Here is a 23,299-nt window from a genome sequence, read left to right as displayed (position 1 = left end):
GATGAGTTTGGTTGCCTCTCAAAATCCTCCTCCCCTCCCCATATTCATCTGTTCATCTCCTGAAGACGCTAACTGTCTGAATTTACCCAATCTCTGACAGTTTCATAGACAGATCTCTACAAATAATTATTTCCTCAGCTCTTGCCATGATGCTTGTACCCATTGAGCTCTATTTGCTTGAGCACAGGACCAAATCTGACATTGCATTGGAAGCTGACCATGTATAACCTGGTGTTCTCATGACAGCTTTACCCCAGGAGAGGCAAGCAAATGCCTGTGTTAGCTAGCCCTCCACTATCTGTTATTGTATATTATCTTCACACATAGCTCCATTGGGTCAGATACAACAGTCCACACTTTTGTTAACAAAAAACGCAGACTGTTCTGGACATCAGGAACAAAGGAGGGAATTTCTCACAGCTAAGCGGGGGAAAAGGAGACAACACAACATTTAGGTGTGACACAATCGAGTCAGTGTTGCTGAGGTTTTGATATTCCCTCTGGCTAAATTAGGGTGAAATTACACCAAATAATTAAATATTTATTTGTATCACACTACAGTGATTAGCACAAGACGTAGTGTATATCCATATATACTTATGCCATATTGCCAACAAGCTATAATGATAAGCCTTGTATTAAACTGTAATATAACTTGAAAAGAGAGAGAGGAGAGAGAGAAATCATAAGAGAAAATGGAGATTAGATAGCAGGGAAAGAAAACTCGGATCACCACCCTTGGTTCCAGTGTAATCTCTGGTCCAGTAATATTCAGGTGGCAGGTGCACACCTGACCGCTGAGTTGTAGTCCTTTATATTTATTGCCAAATAGAGATGTTTTTCATTTGTATCTGTAGTTTGCATGCAGTGGAGGAGTAGGTGGGATTCAGCATGCGCAGATGTGTGGAAGGAGGAAGATCAGCATTGACCCTTCCCTCCAGGTGAGATGGGGGCTGAAGAGACCCTGTCCCTTGTCACCTTGGTCACGTAGGCTTCTCTCGCAGCAGGGGAACTTGCCTAAGCAAGGAAATAGAGCTGTCCATCTTCCAACATATTCTGCACCGTCTTTGGCAAGCACTTTTGGTTCCCTAATTCCAAATGCAAACTAAACACACAATTTCCTTCTTCAGCACTAAGCAATGCACCAATGGTTAAGACATGGAAGACAGTTTTAGAGATTTTCCACAGGACTTTACAGTGGTATTATTTGATGGCTGAAGATTCAGCCAGCACTTCAAGGACAGATACTGTGATGCCTTTGATGAAAGCTGAAGATAATTTCTTGGTTAGATCTTCTGAGTGTTTCTCTTTACTTATCAGAATGTTTCTAGCCTTGCCCAGATTTATTCCACAGAAAATTTGCTGATGTCAAGTTGCCTTTTTAGTAATTATAGTAGTTGCACCTGTTGGTGCAGATGAGCATTGATGGCATGTTATTAAACCTATCTGAACCCTTTGCGTGTCGGATTGATTTACAATGGACTCAGATAAACACTGAAAAGCCATTGACTTTGGATAGATGCCTCTATAGTCTGCGAATTAAAGAAAATGGAAAGAAGCAGTACTGATACAAATGGCTGTAAGTACTGTAAGATTAATTTATTTATTACCATCAGCTCTTCCTGGTGCATGGATATTTCTTTGTCACACCACTAGACATTGCAGGCTCCTGAGATGTGCACCACGACAGAGATTTTATCCACATATACAGGAGATAAATTGTAAGATATACTATACATTAGTTATGCCACGTGCTGCTGGAGCTCAGAGCTCACTGGTCACTTATTCAAGATTATGGAGCCCTGGGATGAGCTGGTTTACTTCAGGTTCAAGTCCGGAGAAGATTTTGAGTATTGGTTTGTCTGGGACTCTCACCATCGTAGATAAGCCATATTCATGAAGTGGCCATTATTTTCTTCTCCTTCTGAGCATATTCCAGAAAACATTGGTAGAGTGGTTGTGGCACTTCACTGTCAAGATGCCCATCTTAGCCCTCACTCTTTTCTCAGATGGGAGCTGCCCTCACTATAAATGGATATTTGCAACTTGAGCAGCTGTATGCAGTGCTACACAATGTCCCACTGTACACAAGAGGGTCCAAAAGCAGGCATATTTCAACAGTGTTACTAAGATGGGCTTAAAGATTTCCTTGGACCTTTGCACTTTTTAAATCTCTACTCTAAATCACTAATCACTGCAAGAGAAGTAGCAATTAAATATAAAAAGTATGAACTGAGGGTTCAATCCCTTTGGTACCAAGCATGCCTGCGTATTGCTGGTCCTACATACATCTGTAGCAGCTGAGGGTACTCAGCACCTCACAAGTTCAAATTATGAAGGGGAAAAAAAACTTTTCTAGTCAAGAAAAGCAACAGAAAAAGTGGATTTCTTGTGATTACTGATTGAATAACAGATTAACAGTAGTTGACAACAACAGCAGAGACATCAGGAAGTTTCAATTTCTGTTGACTGTTGATATAGCACATATTTTATTTACACCATCTCCTGCCTGAAAAAATCTACAGGCTATTGGTGTCAATTTCTAGAGAAGCACAGACATCTCTGATAGCTGCAGTTGCAATGAGAGATGTGCCAAATCCACGTGTTTGAGATGCACTGGATGCCAAATACTAGAATTGTTTCTCCCTGGCTGGCAAGTACAGATGCTTGTAAGGGTGAGACAGTAGCTTGAAAGCAGTTATGGTAGCTACAAGATGAGTGGGAGAGGTGAGAATACTGCCATTAAAAGCAACTGACAGCTTGGTGAACAGAGAAGCAGCACTGTGAGTTTCATGTTCTTCGTCGCATGACACTTTTTCTGTCATCATTTAACAGCATTTACAGGAAGATATTTACTCTGGTCTGTTAGAGTTTCTTTTCTTGCAACATATTCTACACTTTTATAATTCTCTTATCAGTATTAAAGTTATCTTTGTAACAAACATTTGTGATTCCCAGAGTAGATAATTAAGACTCCAGCTGAGAACTAACAGCAGGAATAATAAGCTCTTACAGCCAAATCTCATGGTTTTCATGTGAATGACTTGTCAGTAATACAGCAGGAAAAAAAAAAAAAACAGTGCTCAAGAAATAGGAAGAAGGTGATGCAAAACATAGATGTAATGCCAAAAATATTCCTCTTAGAAGGAATCAGTGGGCAAATCCAGGTAGAGTCATAGCAAGAAAGATTCCTGGATCTTGTTCTTCACTATATTGCAGACAACAGAGTCACCACAGCAAAGATTATTGTTCATTTTGGGAAGAGACTGCACTGCACATTGTGGACCTAGGTGACTGTTTTTATGAACTTTTCCAGGAGAGATTAAAAAAGCTCTGATTGAAAAGAGAACTTGAAGTAAAAGAGAAGATGTTGAGTGTCAGCTGCCATTTCACTGCTGGGAGGGGAGCAACCAATTTGTTTACTGGTAATTGAGGTAGCTTCTTAATGTGCACACCATATCAGAATCTGAATACTAAAATGACAAGGCTACCCACCAATTCTTTATATGACTGCACTTTTGGGTCTTGGTCTCCACAGCTGTGTGAAGTCAAATTGAGAAAGCAGCAGTTGCTGCTTTTACTCTCTGGACCATTTTTAAAACAAGAACAGTCAGTGCAGATCTTTATCTGGCCCTGTGGCCTTTCTCTGGCAGCGGCCAACAGCAACCATAGGGAAAAGTACATGTACATACATCATTTTCCCCTTATCACTTTATAAAAACACTTGGTCTTCCCCCAACAGCTGCCAACAAATACTGAGTAGAATGTGCTAGCAGTATCATGAGATAGATGCTACCAGACCAAGTTATCTAAACCAATTTCCCATGTAAGACAATATGGCACCCACTTTCACTCCTTAGTAATTAGGGCTGAATACGATGTGTTATGAAAGGAGTAGTTTTTAGTCAGGTTTAGTTATTGGTTTTTGGATTATTATTTTTTTTTTAAGAAGTGGTGTCAATCTGTTCAGATACACAGAAATATAGACCATCAAACTCAGTGGCAAAACTGTATTTATTTGTAAGTGATGAAATCTGCAGTTATCCATGAATACAAATAATATAGAAGCAAAGACAGAAGTTGTTCCAATGTCAACAAGGCCATGCAGGAATCACTTGAATAAAATCACTATTCTATGTGATCTCTTATATCTGAAGTAAAACATAGCTCCTAGCTCTGTAATTTAGAACGCACAGAGAATCTGAAACGACCAAAAATTGTTGAGCATTCACTGTTCATAGTGAATTATATGGGCTTAGTTTTCAAAATCTGTGTTCACATCAAACAGAATCCAATATTCTTTTCTAATATTTTTCATTCAGATAGCCTTTGTAATTTTCCTGTGACCATATCAGAATGTCTGTATATCATATGTGAAAACATCTGAATACATGAATAAAGTGATGCTGAGTTTCATTCCAGAGTAGATCTATTTTCCAGAGACTTTCATTTCTGGATGGGTGAAGAAGTAATCATGAAGCTCAGGAGACTGTGTGAAGAGGTATCTTTCCTTTTCCTTCATTACTGATTGATTTAGATACTTAAGTATCATACTGTTCATTTTCTTAAGCTCTTCTATGTTCTTCCTTTCAGATACGAGTCTGCTTGATATTTGGTCCATCTTGTTTCTAGTTTGAACTTGGAAAGGAAAATACATCACATTAAATTGTCAGCATTTAAGTTAAAAGCATCACTACCCTCTCTTGCATTCCCATGTGAGATTGTTGGGAATTATGACAATATTAAACAGAAAAACAAAAGCAGAATCCAATGGGAAAAAGTTAGGCATCTGTGGAGTAACCTGCTCACTGAATTCTTTAAGTGTTTACATATACATTTTTTTGTTACTACAGAGCAGTGTAATACAACCAAATACTCTGTCTCAGACAAATTTTGCGGTCTCCAGGAGTGTATCCATTCCATTTGTGTTCATGAGAAAACATGCTATTAAATGGCTCCAAGTTGCTATTTCTGGGCACTACTCACCTATGTTTTTCTAGAAGCACACTTAGTAAAGCACAACAAAGGCTACAGCCACAGCATTTGCTTTCCTAAAGCATTTAGGTTAAAGGAGAATTCTTGTAAATATTGTCATTGAAAGGCGGTGTTCCTCTGGAATACCAGCGTGCAGTACCCATTATATTCACTTCTGGAGCTACTGAACCATTTCCAAGCCCAAGCAAACTTCTTTAATCCCTCAAGTAACCTTCTCACTGTTAGTTATTTTACAGTTTTTCTGCTTGAGGGGCACATTACTCATTTATCTGCACACTTAGCAGCAGCCCGTTAAATATATCTGAAATTCAAACAGATGTTTTAATTAGTGTTTTACAATCATGCCACTTAGTGTTTTGCTTGCGTATTTGTCTTACGCTTTGTCTCTTGAGAGCTTGTGAGCAAGTTCAGTCAAGGTTTAGGATATTCTCTCAAGAAGGAAAAAAGGATTTTTGCTAAATTCCTACTATAGAGTACAAATAATTTTAATTTCTCATGGATTACAATTCTTTCAGAATAGACTTGTGCAACATACTTATGCTGCCCAATGCAGTCAATACAGAAAGCCCCAAGACGACAAAGACTCCATAAAGTAAGGCCATCTGTAGCTCTGAGCTCAGCAATGTTAGCTGATCTATCTCAATCAGTCCAGCCCAAGTGGGGTAGTAAATATGTCTACAGACTTGATGCTATTATCTGATTTTTTGTTTATTTGAAGTCTTCTTAGCTCCAAACACTTTCCCATCAGTTCTTAGCTGCAGTTTTCAGGTCTTTCAGAAAAAAAGGATAATATCTAAAAGGAGCTTGATTTAGGTGCTAGCTTTAGTGTAATTCCAGTTTCAGTGAAAAGTCACTAATACTGAATTTCCTCTGGAAATATACAAAAAGCTTAATCACTGCCATATAGTTGTCTTAAAAATTTAATTTAATATTGGAGTTTTCAGGGACACACCTTCACACTGCTGAGCTCAATTCTTGACAGCTGTTTAAGCTCACAAAACCTTTGCACAAAGAACAAAGTTGTGCCTTGTAGCACAGAGAACAGAGGCCTGTGCTTCTATACCAAGGACCCACTGCCCACATCTAGCTAAAGACTTTGGTCATGCATATACAGCAGTAGGATGTTATAAGGTAGCATGATGCATTTCAGCAAAGTTCTTCTCCATAGTCCCAAATTTTTGAGAATCACTGTTTGCTTTACTTACTTATTAAGAATATTACAAATGAAACAATTGCCAAACTGACAATCGAAGTAAGAATGAAGGCAATGAAGAAGTAGCACTGGTTTCTTGTTTTGCTCCCTGTTAGGTTCTCTCTAGTACCACCAGTGCTCTCAACGTCCTCATCTGTAAAGAGATGACAAGTCATTTGGTGATAAAGTTTGATCAGTTTCATTAGAATAAGCACGACATTAATTCTATGATCCTATGAAATGTGGCAACACGCCTTAATGATAATAGGTGAAGTCAAGTGAAGACCATGAGAAAATTATGCTTATTTCATGAGATTTCAGAGATTTCATGGTAGAAATCTCTGACAGTTTTGCAACTGAGCCTGTAGTGAAAAAGCTGAGGGAAGGATGCATGTGCCATAGTAGCGCTTCAACAATGAACAAACCTGGGGCTGAACAATTGGCTGAACTAGCAGGAGATCTTTGGGAATACCTCAGTTTTTCTTAATTGCATTTAACGTGCTCCTGCATCAGGTAAGATTACATTTTTTAATATGTGGGAGGCATTGTGTTTTTTCCCTTAGCATTCATAACAAATCATCATATACTATGCACCTGCACCAATATTGCTTTCTAATTAGAATAAAAAGGAAGGCGACGTCCTGCTACTACTCTCAAGAACAGTAAGCTATCAACAGAGTTCTCAGAAATATTCCATGCTTGCTTTGCATGATGAATGTTTCATACTGGCTGAGCTTGCCAGGCTAAGCGCTGCAAAGAATCACTGAACACAGACTCTTATCATGCTGCAAAGAGTGGGAAAATTTTTATCGTTTAAAACATAAAGAAATTTTTGCATGGCTGCTACCAAGGCAATCCAAATGTGTTTACATTTCGAATAGCTTTTAACATGCTAATGTGTTTGATTATGCCAGGTCATACTAAGCTATTGGATGAAAGGATTGCCGTGAGTACTGCAACACTCCTGAAACATCATTTTTTAACCTAACTGGGCATCTGCTATACTGCTAAACAGATTGCTCATGAGAATGTAGTATTTGCTAAACTGAAAAGTACGACACAGCTCTCATTGATTTTCTGGCAAGAAAACTAGAATTTCATGCTGCTGACTAAGGCAAATTCAATATCTTACCTAAATCTTTCCAACCTTTAAAAAATGTTAAAAAACAATAACTCTCTGTGTTAAAAAAGTTCTAGAAGAATACAAAGCACTTTACAAGTGGATGCATAAAATATGCATTAGGCTACCTTTATTTACTGTTGAGTAGCAAAAAGTTATTTAAATATGGAAAGGTATATTATATATATTAAGCTACTTAAATAGAAGGATTATTGACGTATGGCCCTTTGAATCCCAAACATTCTGTAGTTCCATACCTTTCCTTCAGTGAATTTTGCCATTACAGTAAATAAAAACTGATCTCTGCTCTCTGTTGACAGTGAAGGAACCCAAGAAAATGGCATGAAGATGTGTCAGGGGTGGTACAGACTGGATGCCAGGAAAAGATTCTTCACCAGAAGGTGGTGGGCACTGGAACTGAGCTTCCTGGAGTACAAGGAGTGTTTGAACAACACTGTCAGACATACAGTCTGAGTTTGGGGTGATGCAATGCGGACTCCGGAATTAGGCTTGATGACCCTTGTGCATTCCTTCCAACTGGGGACATTCTATGACTTTATGATTTGAAAAGCAATAGAAGTGGAAGAGCTCATATCACAAACTAAAGAGATTCCGTGAATCAAAATGCTTAAAAGCCTCTTAAGATGCTTCACACTTGAGTCCTTAGGAGGTATGTCTTAGAAGAATGAACAGAAATTCACCGGCATTTCTATTGCTACCAGTGAATTTTAGTGCTTGGGAAGAGTTACAGTGCCATCCATGGAAGAAGTATAGACTGCGCAGTACTAGAGAAATTACCCTGTCTGATGGACTCAGGTGGAAAAGAGGGACAAATTCAGGCTTCACGGTGAATCTTTAGTCAAATGTAGGGATTTCCTAGAACCTGACACCTGAAGCAGTAGCTAAACCATTCATATGGTTTAAACTATGCCTTTTTTTTTTTTTTCTTAAAATTTTCAATGCAGAGTTTGACATATTCATCTATTGGGCTGTTAACACCTGCACACTACGATGTCATTAGTGTTTTCAATTTGTTTTATAGCCTATTTGTGTGCAAAGAATGAACAAAAAACATTGCCATACGTACCCAGTGGACGCTGAAATTCATCTGGGCAAACATTTAGTTTGTTCAGGTTGTTTAAGGAATCAACTACGTAAAGCTTTCTTTCTTCATCAGTATTGGGGAGGTTAATTTCCAAAGAAGTTTTCTCCATTGTATCTAGAAGAAATTATAATTAAAAAGTTAAGCTATAAAGATGTAAATTGACTGGTAATAGTAGGTGTCCTGATGTGAGAAGCAGCTGTAACAACCCCTAACATTTAGAGATTTGAAGGACCAGCACACTTGAAGGCATGGCTAACCCAGTGTGTTATTGTACTTATTCTGACAAAGCTTCATTTCTACATCGTATCTGTGTACCTGTGAATGCACATTTATGTATACATGTACACATATATACATATAATTGCACGTATGTATGCATATATGTATGTGTGGAGAGAGAATATCTGTTTCTAGTATTACTAGTATTTATTTGGGCATTAGATATTCAATCATATAACTTCTTCTAGTTTGGTGGATACTTATTAAGATGAAGAGTGATACCTGACCACAGTGAAAGTCAAATCTTCACCAGCATCAACAGCAAGGATGTCACATAGATCCTGCACTTTCAGCACAGAACTGTTCAGTGATGAGACATGGTCACAAGGCAGGTATAGGTATAGGGGGTAAGAATAAGCAAGAATACAGGTGTGCCTATGCATGCACCTTGTAGTGTCACTGTGAAGTTATTATTTGTGAATAATGGGGGGAAAAAAGTTATGAATTAGTTGTGCTTCATATAAATGTTAATTATGGCTGAGTTAAAGTCTGATGCCAAACCTTTTCTTCAGACCATTACGCTTTGCCTTAAGAAAAACACTGATTGAGGCCTAACAAGAAAGTGTGTCAGTGCAGTCTGGGTGTGTGAAATGTTTCAGTGATTATACAAACAAATTCAACTGTGAAGAATAAGCATTACCTAAACAGGCTCCTGTATGTGTTGAAGCACACAGTTCTAGCCATCAAGAGATGCAGTCACTCTAACAAGGCAGCTTAGACCACACTGGTCACTGAAAACTCCCACTGCAATTACTGAAGAAAAGTATGTTTCTCCAGGAAATATTCCTCTTCTATTTAGATATCATTCTAGACCTTAGAGTTGCAGTCTAAAGATACCTTTCCTTGCCAATGAATGTAAAGCTGGAGCTTGCAGTAGTTATTTTAGCCCTAATGTTGAACAAATCTTACACACTGAATATTTTATCAAATCCCCAAGTTCAGTCTTGCCTGCCAAACACAACTTAGCACTTCATGAGATGTAAGCCTCATCCTGATGAAAGATGTTAAGCACCTGCAGGTGATTTCTGAATCTTAAACAAGTTGAATCGTCCCCTCGACATGCCACCCCCTCCATCCCTCTCCAATAAACAAAAAAACACTGTGACTGGATTCCTAACTCAGCACTTCACTGGAAAATCTAACTAAAATGTTTGAAGAATACAGGCATAAATGGCTATAGAAAACACCTTTCCCTTACAAGAGAAGATTGCCACAATTCCCTCAGATTTGAGCACATAGCTAAGCATTCCCTGAGTTTTAAGCACTGAAGAGTAAGTGCTTAAATCACTCCTGACAGTGGGAGTTCTAATAATGGAAACTGACAGGCCTACATGTATACTTTTACATTTATATTTAGTAGAGCAGAAGACAAGCTTGCAGCTTGTTTTTTTCTCCCTTCAGAATTGCTGAAAAACACAAAAATAAGGTAGCAGTGGTGAACTGTACCTAGCACCTGATTTCCCTTTGTGCAGCAGTAGCTTCAGGCAGAAGGTTGTATGCACTTCCATTGCCCTGGAACGTCACATGGTGTGAGATCACGCCTCGGCCAGCCCCACTGCCACCTGCACACTCACTGCCCTCTCCCCACAAGCACACTCATGGCCAGCTGCAGCCATACAGAGCCGTGCATTCCTACAACAGCATGCTCAAAGCCACCATCTCATGCACAAACGCTTCTGGTTATTTTTAGCAGTTATTTCTCTGGGATATTCTGATTAGTACCTCCCTGCAGCTTCAGGAAAGACTCCTTAACAGCTTGAGCTGTAATAAATGTGAGTACCTTTCATACATTGCTATCAGTGGAATTACACATTTCTAATTTCATTGTTATTTGAAACCGATTTCCTCACTGTGCATGTTACTGCGGTGAAGGAAAACCCTGTGTTTTATTTTCTGGTGATATTTCAAATAAATGTGAGAGGATACAGCAGTGCTACTGGCCAAAGGTATTGACGAGTCTTCCAACAAACTAAAACATTGGATTGGTTACACTTTGCCAGTCTTTCTCGCACTTTAACCTTCTTTAAAGAACTTTTCCTCATTTGATTTCTAAATTTCTCCCTAGATTGTTGTAATAAAATTAGAACTTAATGTGAAGACACTGAAAGTTCTCAAAGGAGAAAAAGAAAAAAAAAAAAAAAAAAGAAAAGAGAAACAACAAAAACTAGCTTAGAAGGAATTAAAATAACAAGAAAATGAAATGTTACTTACAACATAGCCACGTTCAGGTAAAAGGCCAGTGTGGAGGAACTCAGCCTGTGCCAGAGCCCCAGAGCAGAACTTGTACTGCTGTTTCTCTCCACTTTTAGCCCCATAGGAGCCTGTCAGCCCCAGCAGGACCCATGAAGGCAGTCATGAAACAGACTGTCTCTATGGATCTATATTTAGCGTTAATCTCAGCCAAGCACACTGACTTCACCATACTGAACTGTTTAAAAGGAAACCAGCATATGCACAGCTCTTTAATATATTGGAATCATTAAATATCCTATAATGGAAACATACTGCGTTATTGAAGATCAATATTTCACTAAACCTTTGCTTTATGATTCCTTTTTAAAACTAGTTTGCTACGAAAAAACGTCATAGCGATATTACTGCAGTTATGAGTAACGAGTTTGCTATGCAGAAGTCATTTCTACATGACCGCAGTTATATGTACTTTAAAGGCATCAACTGGAAAAGTTACTTTCCTCCTCCAACACCTTACAAATTCAAATATATTACCACCTGGACCGATCTGTACAGCATCCAGAAAAAACACTCCAAGCTGATTGTGAGTACTGATAGTTCATGGAAAGACTTTTCAATTGCTGTTTTTTTCTGTTGCTAACATTGCAGAACATAATGTCACAGCACACCATTGACAGGCAGCTGATGCTAACAGGGAGCATGGGTCAAAACAACAAATCTTTTCCCAAGCAATTCTCTACTTCCACATTAATGTACGTTAAACTGACCATGAATACATTTTTCTTTCAGGAAAGAGCACAAGGTGATGCACCTACTGACTCAATTTGCCTCTATATTGTGACAATCTCTGAAGCTGCACTATCAGTAGCTGTGCCAGTAATGCAGCTTGCTCCCTTCTTGTTTGGTCCCCTAAAAACCCTCCATTCAAACAAGGACATGCATGCAATCAATCAATCAATCAATCAAGATTATCCCACTTCCATCCATGAAAGATTCCTAACACCATCCTAACTGCAAGACAAAGACTTAACGCTCTCCTGTTCTAAGCTTGGAAAAGTCTAAAATATCACCAGATCTCGAGCAGGCAGCAAAACAGCCCATCTCCTCCCCTCTTAACAGCCTTGGACGCCATCCCAGTCTCTGCAGCTGGCACCTACAGCATTCTGGGGGAAAGGGGAACCACGTGCCCGACCATCTGCACAGAGGCGCTGGATGCTTCGCAAACCTCCGGAAGCACAGGAAGGTCTCACAAGCGCTACTCTGTGCTGGTGCAGTTCAGCAAAGGCGACCACCCACAGCCAGAGACCAGCAGGCTTGTGGGAACAACCGATTCAAGGGGAGAACCACAAGCCTTAGGCCAAGTGCAGTCAGTTTGAAGTAGTTCAGAGATCAGGCTGAAACAAGCACATGCATTTGCAGATTGTCTGATGGCAGCAGCTCTGGTTGATCTTGGTCTTCACATAAACTCCCTCACTGTCCCCACACAAGTCTATTAACAGCACATTTCAGTCCTCTAGAGAGGGAAACTGGATTTAAGATTTAGTTTTCGATATGGAACAGGGATTTAGAATGACTCTGGTCAGGCAAGAGATATTTTGTAGCACCAAAACTAGAAAAACCTTTAGTCTGCAGATTGTTGCCCATTACTAAACTGCTAAGAAACCAACGACCTGCTGCTATGCAGATCACATACAAGATACAGCTCCCAAACAAAGCAGTCATTTCAGGTAACACAGTTAAGACCACCTCAGCCACACTTTGCAACAGGCAAGCAACAGTAGTTGTGTGTAAAATAAAGCCCTCTCTTTCACCATTTAGGTTGTACTAGCACTGTAACTTTCAATCAGAGTAGTAACCAAATTAAGACAAAGAATACAGTGAGAAACATCTTTATTCCAAAAATTAAACACCTGATTTCAAAACATATGAATCTTTATTTTACATGGAGGTAAGTATCTTATTTACCACTTCCTTGTGAGTGAAGGTAATTCAGCTCCACAGCTCCCTTCACAACATAAGTTCATACTACAGAGGAATTTATTTGTTCATCTGCCATTTTCAGTTTTAAAAGGTACTAAAACTCATTTCACATGAACAAGTTCATCTTTCCATATTAACATAATCTTACCCAAACACCTGGTCAATGAATCACTTAATTTACCTTACTATAAAGTAAGTAATCAAATCTGACACATGGCAGTTGATTACATGTATGCACCCCATTTAACTGCTGAGTTACAATATGTTCAGGTTTGGATTAAGTTGCCCCTAATCCAAGTGTTACAATGTACCCCACACCCAGTCTTACATCTATGTACAGTGTATATGCAACTGAGCAACATGCATTCTATTTACAGATTTTGTACAGTATCCCTGTGCACAAGTGCAAGCTGTGACTATTGAAATTAAAAAAAGTCATTCAAAGGTTACAAATTTATTTTAATTATCAAGGACTTAAAATTAAGCTCCACAGAGATCTAAAAAAATTCCCCCACATCTGCTCTTTTGTCACGGCATTTACTTCTTGCTTTTGTCCGAGCCTTGAATGCTGCTGAGTTATATAAGTGCTACAAAATAAAAAGAGGAATTAAGTTAATCACACAGTTGTTCAAAAGGTCGACGTCCCTCAGAGATTCATTTTAATATGCAAACATTTAAAGGGAACTGTGTAAGACATGTACATGTTCATGTTTGCACAGCCACCGTAACAAAGGCACCCATCCCCCAGTATCTCTTTGTCACTAGGGAGTTCAAGAAACTGTTTCTATAAAGACTCAGTTTATACTATTTCCTGAATATCCCCACCCAAAAACCTAAAAATCAGACACCAAATCAGCAAACTAATCAGTCCTCAGATCCACACTTGGGAGTACAGCAGAAGGAGCCAGTGTAAAAGCTAAAGAGCTCAGAGACACCTACAAGCAAGACTTAGTTTCATTTGGGACAATATGGGGCTTGGTTTCAAGGTACAAGCTTAAAGTTTACATCTCCTAAAGCCTATGACTTGAACACTACTTAATTCAGGAGAACTAGGATGATACATAAATACATGAAGGTGCAATAACCTACCCTTTCAAATCGGGATATCTTCATTGTCTTAAGAGTTGCAGCATCTAGCATGACTGGTGGACCAAGCTCAAACACATTCCGGAGAAAGTCATTTGACTAAAGAAAAAAAAAAAATCACATAGCAAGTTTCCCTTCCAGTGAAGGTGAAAAAGGGCTGTTAAGAAATACCCGTATCCCAGTAAGAAACCTCTTGCAATTAAGACAGGGAACACTTCTTCCTTCTATCAGAACGAGGTCAAGAACTAAAACTGCCCTCCTGGGAAAAAGCACCACCACCCCCACTGATTTTCATATGTCCCAGCAAGTAAGACACTGCTCTGCTACATCCTTTGCACAAGTTTAAGTACCTGGACACAGATCTGTATGTTTCACAACACACTAATTTGTTGTATCTGCTTGTAGAAGCTACATTTGAAAAATTTAGGATATATGTTACGTGCCCACACTTCACTTAGTTATAAATGGACACTGCTCTGTAGCAGCCATCTGACTACACTGTTCTACTGAAAATTCGGGAGAATATTAAAATACATCTTGATACAAGATACAGGCAGGCAAGCTGGGCTTTTACTTTTGCCAAATTGAAATGAACAGCAAAGTGTTTCAAAACAGTGTTTTTTTATTACTTTTTATAACTCCTGCCTTATAAAACTGGTAACATGAAAAACAAATTTAACTAGTTCCACCCATAATTTTGATTCTCTGTTCCAATTACCAGACAGGGAAGAGACAATCCCCAGACAGCAGCAGTTGGAGCATGTGACAGCAGCTCACCTGCAGATGATATTGCATCCCTGAGCCCAGAATCTCCTTGAAGGTATCGTAAGTCTGTTTTTTAACCCAGCAGTCAATATACATGCGCTCAGGTCCAAATTTCACTGTCTCTGTAGGAAAGTCTCGCTCCTGTCCAAAATGAAAGGAAAAATCACTTACAATTTCAATTTAAATATTCTCCAGTACTTTATTTTCATTAGGCTCATTCTGCACATCAAAATTTCACAAATAATCTAACATGCATACTATGTAAGTCTTATCAATTCATAAGAAAACATGTACCTAAAGTTAAATCTCATCTAGAGATTTGAAGGTAATGTTTCTCCAGTCAGAAAGCTTTTGAAGAATATGCAACTTTCATCTTGAAACTGACTTAAAGAATTGGGCTCATCTCCAGAAAAAATAGTTCTGAGCATGAATCACCTTTCACTCTGTGTCAAATTTATATCCCACCTTGAAGAAAGCTACACTGGTGACAGTGGGATGTAAGAGGTGCCAGTAAATGGCTCAGATTGCTCTGCAGGTAGTCTCAAAGGTCAATTCAAACAACTTCAAAGCCTTCTCCTTGGCTTCTGCAATGCACAAGAATTAGGACAACAACCCCCACCTACCAATACACAACCTTTTCTTTGGCTCTCGACAGAGAAACATGCCTCACTCCTACACTCCTTTTTGTTCATTATGCAAGTATCAATTCATTACAAGATTCTACATTATTTTACAATAACCTGAATGTACTGCAAAGTTTCGTATTAAAATAAAAACTGTGATGTAAAATAAAAGGAATTTAGTATTTATAATACAATGCTTAGCCTCTTAACCAGAAAAAGCCCGCTTCAAAATGAAAGCCAAGTTAAGAAAGTAAAATTTGACTTTGATACATTCTTAAAAGCAGTTCTGTTTAACATAAACTAGCAGAATAATCTGAAATAATGTTCAAAATCTCTGCCCCTTTCACAGAAATTCCAGTTCATCACAGGAGCATTTTGATTCAATTGCACACTACAGTTACAGTCAATGCACTCAAGTAAGACAGAAGAATTACCTCAACAGCTCGCAGGACATCTCTGAACACAGATCGCTGCTTTCTTTTATCTACTTTGGCTCTGTGCTTATTTCCATCAGTAGCTAAAGCTCGCAGTTTCTCTGTTAGAAGTTCCATATCTTCATAAAAGAAATCCTGTTTCACACACACACACACACACACACACACACACACAAAGCAAAAACAAACAAAAAATTAAGAAAACATGTTCATGTTTGGCCTCAGTATCTATTCCTCCAAGAGACTGATCTTCCCACATTCTGGACATGGAGACCTCTACAGACTGATACTTTATTATTTAAAGAGGCACAGATGTCACTGAAGATCTTCAAGCCATTAAGAATGGAGTCACCAGTTTATCCGATTGGAAGCTATCAACTCTGTGCTGGTTTTAGAGCCCCGTGAAACAGTTCAGCTCCTTCACTGTGCATATAAACATATACCTGTCAAGCTGTCCTGCTGAATAATTCCAAGTGCCTCAAACTGCCTAACTGATCTGCTGCTGAACCTGGCTGGGAGTCCTGCTGATAAGCTGAGGGCACTTTCAGGTCATTAGCACAGAATTCATGCCTCTGGAGATGGATCATGAGACGCTACAGGACTGACATTAAGGAAAATGTAGTCATAAGTCTTGTATGCACTAGAAAATGTGAAAATTGTTAGAAATTTTTTAAAATGCATCACTCCTCAGCATGAGGTATTTTCTCCCCTCTATTAACTAGCTCAGTGCAGTTGAGCTGGATGAATAAGCCACTTATGTAAAAAACAAGCATCTCATCCAAACATGTCAGCTGACTGGACTGAATCTACTGCTCAGTTTTTGAAGTAAACTGATCAATGGTAAAATATTTTATTTGCAGACTGCTTAACCAAGTAAAGGATCAAGTTCTGGTTTCACATTCTTTCCACAGCTGAGACTCAATTCCCTACTGTTTGAAATTATACAGAAGCATCAGCATATCCTTTCAAGTTTTGTAGTGCTAAGTGTATTGTATATCCTTGCTTAATGTTCCTCCTTAATTTGCAAACTGACCACAACAGACAGAGGTGCTGTGTGTAATAAAATACTAGCTATTCCTCTCAAGGATACCAAGAAACAATACTAGAAATAAACACTGGTTGTACAAAAGGATGAATTTTCAGCTGAGAACAGAATGGTGCAGGTTAGGAGTCATTAGAACTCATTTCCAAACAGTAAGCATCTAATGAACATTCCCACTATAGCAAATTGTGTTTTACATTGGGGGAAAAAAAAAAAAAAAGAAAAAAAAGAAAAAAAGATATTCCAGGGACATTTTCTCCTCTTTAAAAAGCTGGTATTCAATTTAGGTGCTAAAGCTTACATACTGCATTTCTAGTTACACTTATTCGGCATTACTTTATTTTTAATCTAGTCCTGTTGTACACTACTGAAGCCAGTGCAAAAATTACAGCTGAATTGCGGTCAAATCTTGCCATACATCCAATTATATTGGGGTCATCCTGCTACCAAGAACACACCCAGGGAATTATGTGACGCTTACTGATATCAGAGATGCTGCAGAACACCAGTTAAAGCATTTGTCGTCATCACTTCAACGCAATGGAACAGCAAACCAATACTTACAGCATCAGTTTCGCGTGCCAGCTCAAACAGAAGAGCGAGTGTTTCTCCAGCAGCTATTCTCATGTTGACATCATCACAAGACAGCATACTTGGGAGTTTATGCAAGTGCCTAAGGAATTAGTCATATGTCATTAACATGCTGTTGACATTGCTTCACTGCATATAGAAAAGAATTACAAATGTAGTTTTCCAGCAAGATGCTCACATTTCAATTTTCTTCTTCACTTCATTCATTGGACAAATGGTCAACAACAGCGTCCATGCTAAGAGCGCACTGATGTGAAGCACAGTACTGGGTGTACTTGATACCCCGTTCGTGTCTCTATCACGTGGATAAGCTTTTGTGAAGATGTTCTCTAGGCATTCCATAGTAGAGTACAGCTCCTGAAGAGAAGAAAAAGAAGAACATGGAAGTTGCTGAAGACTTGCACGGTTTTCTTAAATTGACAATAATAAAAAGTATTTCTTATCCTTACCGTAATGTCATCGGTGACAATGAAACAGCAAATCCCTAAGCAGGTTGCACACTAGACAAAAAAAAAAAAACAATTGTCAGTATTTGATGGTGATGTCACTTGACAAAACGCTTAAATCTGACATTTGGAACTTCGCGGAATAGAAGTCTTTATAACCCCAGCTGCTAGGGCATTAATCTCAATAGTTTAACCCAGCTACTCCATAACATTTAGACCTAAGTTTCTCTCTTCCCTCAGGATACAACATACGCCACTCAAGCTTTCATTTTCTTTCTGTACAACATACAAAGTCCTTCCAAAGCAGTGTACATAGCACTCCTTTCACCCAATTATATTAAATCCCACTGGAATCCACTGGCAAAAATTACGCCATTACTACTGATCTGTATAAAATATTTACAGCTGTGGGAAATCTTTCTGCCTCTGTGCCCACTTTTCCAGTTAAATAGTGTGAAAACACCAGCTTCAACAGCCTGTCCTGGAACAGTTCAGCTTTTAATTGCAAGGACCAACAAGACCCTTCCCTACTGCCTGTATTCTTACAAAAAAGAGATTTTATTTTCAAATGCAACATTTGCACTAACCACACAGCATCCTGAACTAAACTTGAACTTACATGCTAGAACAAGCTTTAACAACTTTGGTTTGTAGAAGCGACTTCTATTGAAATACTACTACTGTACTTTTTGTGCTAGCAGTACCTATTTTAATGCAGCTAAAGTACACTAGGAAAAGTAATAATAAAGACAATGATAAGTTAAGAGAAATCAGTTAAAACTCTGACGTTCTGCAAGAGGTTAATGTCAAGAGCTTTGGACTACCTTCAGTTATACCTCAGTTAATACTTTGGGTAGAGCTTTTTAAGATAGTGAAAACTGCTATGCTTCACTCAGATCTTAACATTAGCTGTTTACACTAGTGCAGTAACCTTTAGTTCTGGATTACACAACAGTGAGATTGTTTTAATTTGCCCTATGCCCCTGACTAGCAAGCAAAATATATGAACCTTATAAACACTTACAGCCTGCCTGGCTTGGACACTAGCTGTTCCATCAGAGACGATCTTCTTCAGAACTGGACCAAGGGTCTTAAAAATCTCTTCACTTTCAATTCCCGACCCCATCTGCACGCAGAGAAGACATGCAAGTCCAGCAGCTGCACACAGTTCCTCACTCTTTCCTAGACATTAAAATACTAAGATGAGTGATCTCCTTGTACACTCCTGCCTGCCTTTAAAGATACTTGTTCAAAAACCTTTAAGTAGGAATTCAGAAATGCATGGACAGTATTGTTTCCGTTAATTTTCTAGGTCAGTTAAAATAAGACATCTAAAAAAAATTAGTTAACAGAACTAAAATTAAATGCTCTATAAAGTACTAGATAAGCCTTAGAGATAACTTCTTTAAAACAAGATTTCACCACCAGTGCTGCTTTCTAACAGTAACCACACTAATTACCTTTCTTTATGCAGCGTTCAATGCTATCAGTTAGTGTCATTCTCCTTTCCATTATAAATTCATATAATATTTTAGAAGAAAAAGCACTTTTCAGACTTTCAAGAGCTGCTTGTCTTGTTTTGGCACTGTTGGAAGAAAAAAAGATCTCCTTTGAAATCAACAGCAGTTAAAGCTCAGCCTTTGACTTTATGGCAGCCTCCACCTGCATATCCCCACTCAAGAGCAATCTACAGTCATACTGTTAAGTTCAAAGCATTACAAATTACCCTCTTCCCTTAAGAAAAATTTGGGTTGGAAATGCATTTTGCAACAGTAAACCAGGCTACTTCGAACTATTAGCAAAGAATTTGATTCTCACTTATTTAAGCACTCAGGAGAAAATTCTCTTCAGATCCTAAAGAAACACAAGTCCTCTCTAGCATGAAATAATCATAATTTCAATAAGCATCCAAATAAGTTCCCTTACTCTATCAGTAAGCCAGCAAGATATGAGTTCATTTCTTCAAGGCACATCATACCTTTTGTCCAATGTAAGATCAATGAATCCCTTCAATTTGTATTCTAAGTCTTCTTGGGTGGCTTCTTCATCAACTTCAGGCCCTAAACCATAACAAATAGTTTAGTCCTGCTAATACACATTAGCAGTCACATCTACCAATACTAGAACTATCAGAAAGTATTAATAAGAAAGTAGATCACCACAGACAACAGCAACAGAATTTTTCAGCATTACAACTATATTCAACATCTCTCCTAGAAATACCTTCATGAAAAACAATCTGTTGATACATGTATGCTGTTTCTATACCTGTTTGGTCCATGCACTAAGAATGAACGTACAAGCTAATTAGGTCTCACTTAGGTTTTGCACAACTGAAAAACCAGTACCCAATCAAGTCAGTAGTGAATTTTCATTCTGTCCACCCCTGCAATACAGTGGAACATCACTGTTGATGCACTGAGCTCATCAACAGCCTCTCTTCCTGTCCAAGGCTCCCAGCCTTATCCCACTGTAGCAGCAGTAGGCCTTGAGCTCCACCCTCCCAACAGTGTTATTAGCAAGAGCCCAGGAAGAGGTGGCAGATGAGACAAGTTACTGCTTCCATAGAAGAGTCTTCTACAGTACAAATCGTGTTCAAAACACAAGGCAATTCACTTCACGTCAAACTCTTCCACAACCCTTATCACCTCAACTAAGTTATAAAAATTCAATGCCTTGTAATACACCCTAGGAATTGTGGGGTTTTTCCCCTCTAAAAATTGTAATTTGTAATTCCAACCGAAAGAAGCTTACCAGTTTTACAGGAGGTTCATGAAATGTGGAGCGTACCAGTAACTTTCTCCACTAGATGAGTAATCATACAGTATATAACAGAATGGCATTATATTGCTACTGCTACTTACAGTCTAGTATTCATACAGGAGAAACAGACAAAAATTAAATAACGTACCATCCTCTGTGAAGCTAGCAGGATCACTGAAGCCACTGCAGTGGCTCATAGTTTCAATTGAAGCATCTTCATCACTAAAAGGCTGCACATTTCTGGGCTGACCACCTGAAAGAAAGATGAATACAAGTTTAGTCATTTTCACATGGAAAAAGATCTGAATACTAAAAGTAGAACCCCTGAGCACATGTGCAAACAAAAAGCACTGTCCTTCTCCCAGCTAACTCCTTCACTCCCACCCTTCCTAAAGATCTGTTTAGCTTTGTTCTAGAAAAACCAAATGTAATAGGTAAAGAACTCATCTCATTTTCAAAGTATTGGTAGAATTCCTAACTCACTATTTAATATCTTCCTACAATCAAGATCAAGTTTATGCAATTTCCTGTGACTGTGCTTTAAAAATAGCATTTTATTATGTGTTAAAACCAGCTACCTAAAATAGGTTGTTCTAAAATCTTTTCCAATTTTGAGGGACTTCAAGCAGATCTAAGATATACATGCAGGCAAACATACATTACCCAGTTCACTACTGGATTTACTGGATTAAGTGCAGCATGTGCATCAGCAGCAACATTTGACCCTGGGCTCCCATTGACTCTTCCAGCTGTTAAGATTCTAAGCATAGAGCTGTAGTTTTTGTTCACTTTTAATATTGGTAAAAGATTGGAAGGTTCAACAGGAGGAAATCCTTGCAGTAAGGCCTCCTTCTACTACCTTCAGCATCTTCAAAGAAAGCAGCATTGTTTTGCCAGAAGCTGATCTTTGTAGCTTTCCATAAACTTACCCTATTTTTAGAGCAGTAGGAGTTGAAGTTTGAGCTGATAATGCACTCCTATTGCTGCCTTATCCTAGTTCTTAGTACCTGCCGTAGTCGACTAACAAAATCAATAGTTTTACCGGTGTTTCTTCAACAGCTCTCAGATGCCTTTCACAGAACTCAGGATTCTAATCTTCTATTTATTTTTTGGATCATTTACAACGCAAAAAAATTATGCCAGAACCCAATGCACAATGCTCATCTGTGCCAAGCGGGCTTCTTCAGCGGGAGAAGCGGCAAAAAAAGCACCACCAGCCGTCCTCAAACTGGGATGAGAACAGCTGCACAAGGACCCGGCGAATCGTCTGCTTCATTTGAGTCAGACAGACGCTATGACAGCCCCAAGTGAGATTTCTCACCACCCAACAAAGCCCCCACGCTCTCCAGTCACCAACACCTCATCGACCTCTTTTCCGCACGAACCGTGCTCCACACCAAGAGCGTTCCGGAACCCTCCTTTAGGATAAGCGGCCTCCCGCGCACAGACAACGCCGCGCAGCCGCTGCAGACCCCGGGACTGACGACAGCAGCCCTGCCCGCCCCGGTTAAGGCCCGCACTGCCGGCGGCACAGAACCCACACAGAGCCGTGCGTGCCCGGGACGCGCCGCAGCGCTGTTACCGCGGCCCCTCAGCGGCGCCGGGCGGAACCAGCCGCGGGGCGCTGCCGGCGGCGCCAGGCACGTCCGTTGCCCCCCCCCCTTCCCCCACTCCAGCGCGGCGCAGCCGGGCGCATGCGCGCTAATGGCGTGAGGTGGCGATCGCGCGGCCGGTTCCCGTCAGCCCGGCACCGGCCCGGCGCTCCGCGGCCACGCCCCGGTGAGGCCCAGCCGGTTGAGGCACCGCGGCCCGAGGCCCCACGAGGCCGCATGCGCGGAGCCCCCGCCAGCCCGCCCGTCCGCCCCGCTCACCGGCCCCCCGCTGGTGGTTGCTCCCTCGCTTCTTTGACTTGGGCATGGTCGCAGCGGCGCTCGGCTGGGCTCGGCTCGGCTCCTCGGTCCCTCTCTGGGTCTCGGTCTCTCTCTGCTCCCCCCCGCCCGGGAATCAGCGACAATCAGCCGATGGAAGAGCAGGATCGCTTTTTATTCCAACGCCTTTGCGAGGCCGACTTCTCGGGCCGGGGCAGCGGAGGTGATTGGCGGAGGCAAGCGAAGGACGAACTGGCGGCGATGGCAGAAATCCCCGTGAAGGCCCGAGAGCGGAGTCGATGCATCTTTCTCCTCTCAGACACCCGGGGCTAAAAGCGCGGAGCGGGCGCCGGCGCCGCTTTTATAGCGCCGAGCTGCGGGGGCGTGGCCTCGCCGCGCGCCGCCGCCGCAACCAATGACGGAGCGTTGCGACAGCGCGCAGGTGACTCAGCCGCGCGAGTCCATGACGCGCGGCGCTGCCACGCGCTCGGGGGGCGTGGCGTCATGGCGCCTCGCGGTGCAGGCTGGGGGCGGCGCGGCGCGGCCGGAGCCGAGTGGCGCCGAGGGGCTGAGTGGGGGGAGGGAGGCTGGCGGGTGGCGGCGTCGCGGAGCGCGGGAGCTCTCAGTAGGCGAGGCCTCCTGAGGGCGCCTAAAAATAGGCCTCCGCCCCCCTGCAGGCGCGGCCGAGAGCCGGAGTGGAGAGAGGCGGGGAGGGAAGGAGGGGTGGCGGACGGGGTCGTGTGAGGCCGCGCGGGCGGGGCCCGACCCGGCAGACAAAGGAGCCGCGTGCTGCTGCGTGAGGCTCGGCTCTTCTCAC

At 40.7% G+C, this 23,299-nt stretch overlaps 2 protein-coding genes and 1 long non-coding RNA gene across 3 annotated transcripts; 1 reads left to right on the top strand and 2 right to left on the bottom strand.

Annotated features, from left to right (window-relative positions):
• Nucleotides 1-3,996: 3,996 nt before the first annotated feature.
• Nucleotides 3,997-11,195, bottom strand: LSMEM1 (leucine rich single-pass membrane protein 1). Its single transcript, XM_052667981.1, has 4 exons — nt 10,903-11,195; nt 8,395-8,526; nt 6,201-6,341; nt 3,997-4,638 (listed from the first exon to the last, which is right to left on the bottom strand). Exons 2-4 carry the CDS (start codon nt 8,519-8,521, stop codon nt 4,430-4,432), a joined length of 477 nt encoding a protein of 158 aa, XP_052523941.1. The 5' UTR covers nt 8,522-8,526; nt 10,903-11,195; the 3' UTR covers nt 3,997-4,429.
• Nucleotides 10,293-15,956, top strand: LOC128073283 (uncharacterized). The gene is made up of 2 exons (XR_008202660.1): nt 10,293-10,463; nt 15,688-15,956. It is a non-coding gene; the product is annotated as an uncharacterized LOC128073283 (long non-coding RNA).
• IFRD1 (interferon related developmental regulator 1) lies at nt 12,758-22,827 on the bottom strand. Its single transcript, XM_052667959.1, has 12 exons — nt 22,486-22,827; nt 20,763-20,867; nt 19,830-19,911; nt 19,312-19,436; nt 18,876-19,033; nt 17,855-17,905; nt 17,584-17,762; nt 17,379-17,487; nt 15,773-15,907; nt 14,728-14,856; nt 13,954-14,049; nt 12,758-13,451 (listed from the first exon to the last, which is right to left on the bottom strand). Exons 1-12 carry the CDS (start codon nt 22,529-22,531, stop codon nt 13,362-13,364), a joined length of 1,305 nt encoding a protein of 434 aa, XP_052523919.1. The 5' UTR covers nt 22,532-22,827; the 3' UTR covers nt 12,758-13,361.
• Between the last annotated feature and the right edge of the window lie 472 nt (nt 22,828-23,299).

The sequence above is a fragment of the Tympanuchus pallidicinctus genome, unplaced genomic scaffold (assembly GCF_026119805.1).
Source record: "Tympanuchus pallidicinctus isolate F22 unplaced genomic scaffold, pur_lepc_1.0 scaffold8, whole genome shotgun sequence".
Taxonomy (NCBI): domain Eukaryota; kingdom Metazoa; phylum Chordata; class Aves; order Galliformes; family Phasianidae; genus Tympanuchus; species Tympanuchus pallidicinctus.
Note: the sequence above shows the minus strand (reverse complement) of the source record. Positions and strands in the feature narration are given on the sequence as shown.

Bases quoted from the DNA above. Each gene is read 5' to 3' on its own strand.
- LSMEM1 (XM_052667981.1), bottom strand. From the start codon at position 8,521: ATGGAGAAAACTTCTTTGGAAATTAACCTCCCCAATACTGATGAAGAA. The intron at 6,342-8,394 runs GTACGTATGGCA...ATCTCTTTACAG, and splicing joins TGAATTTCAGCGTCCACTGG to ATGAGGACGTTGAGAGCACT. The intron at 4,639-6,200 runs GTAAGTAAAGCA...TTCCTTTCCAAG, and splicing joins ATTTGTAATATTCTTAATAA to TTCAAACTAGAAACAAGATG.
- IFRD1 (XM_052667959.1), bottom strand. From the start codon at position 22,531: ATGCCCAAGTCAAAGAAGCGAGGGAGCAACCACCAGCGGGGGGCCG. The intron at 19,034-19,311 runs GTAATTAGTGTG...TTTAATGTCTAG, and splicing joins TGAACGCTGCATAAAGAAAG to GAAAGAGTGAGGAACTGTGT. The intron at 17,488-17,583 runs GTGAGCATCTTG...CTAATTCCTTAG, and splicing joins GTGAAGAAGAAAATTGAAAT to GCACTTGCATAAACTCCCAA.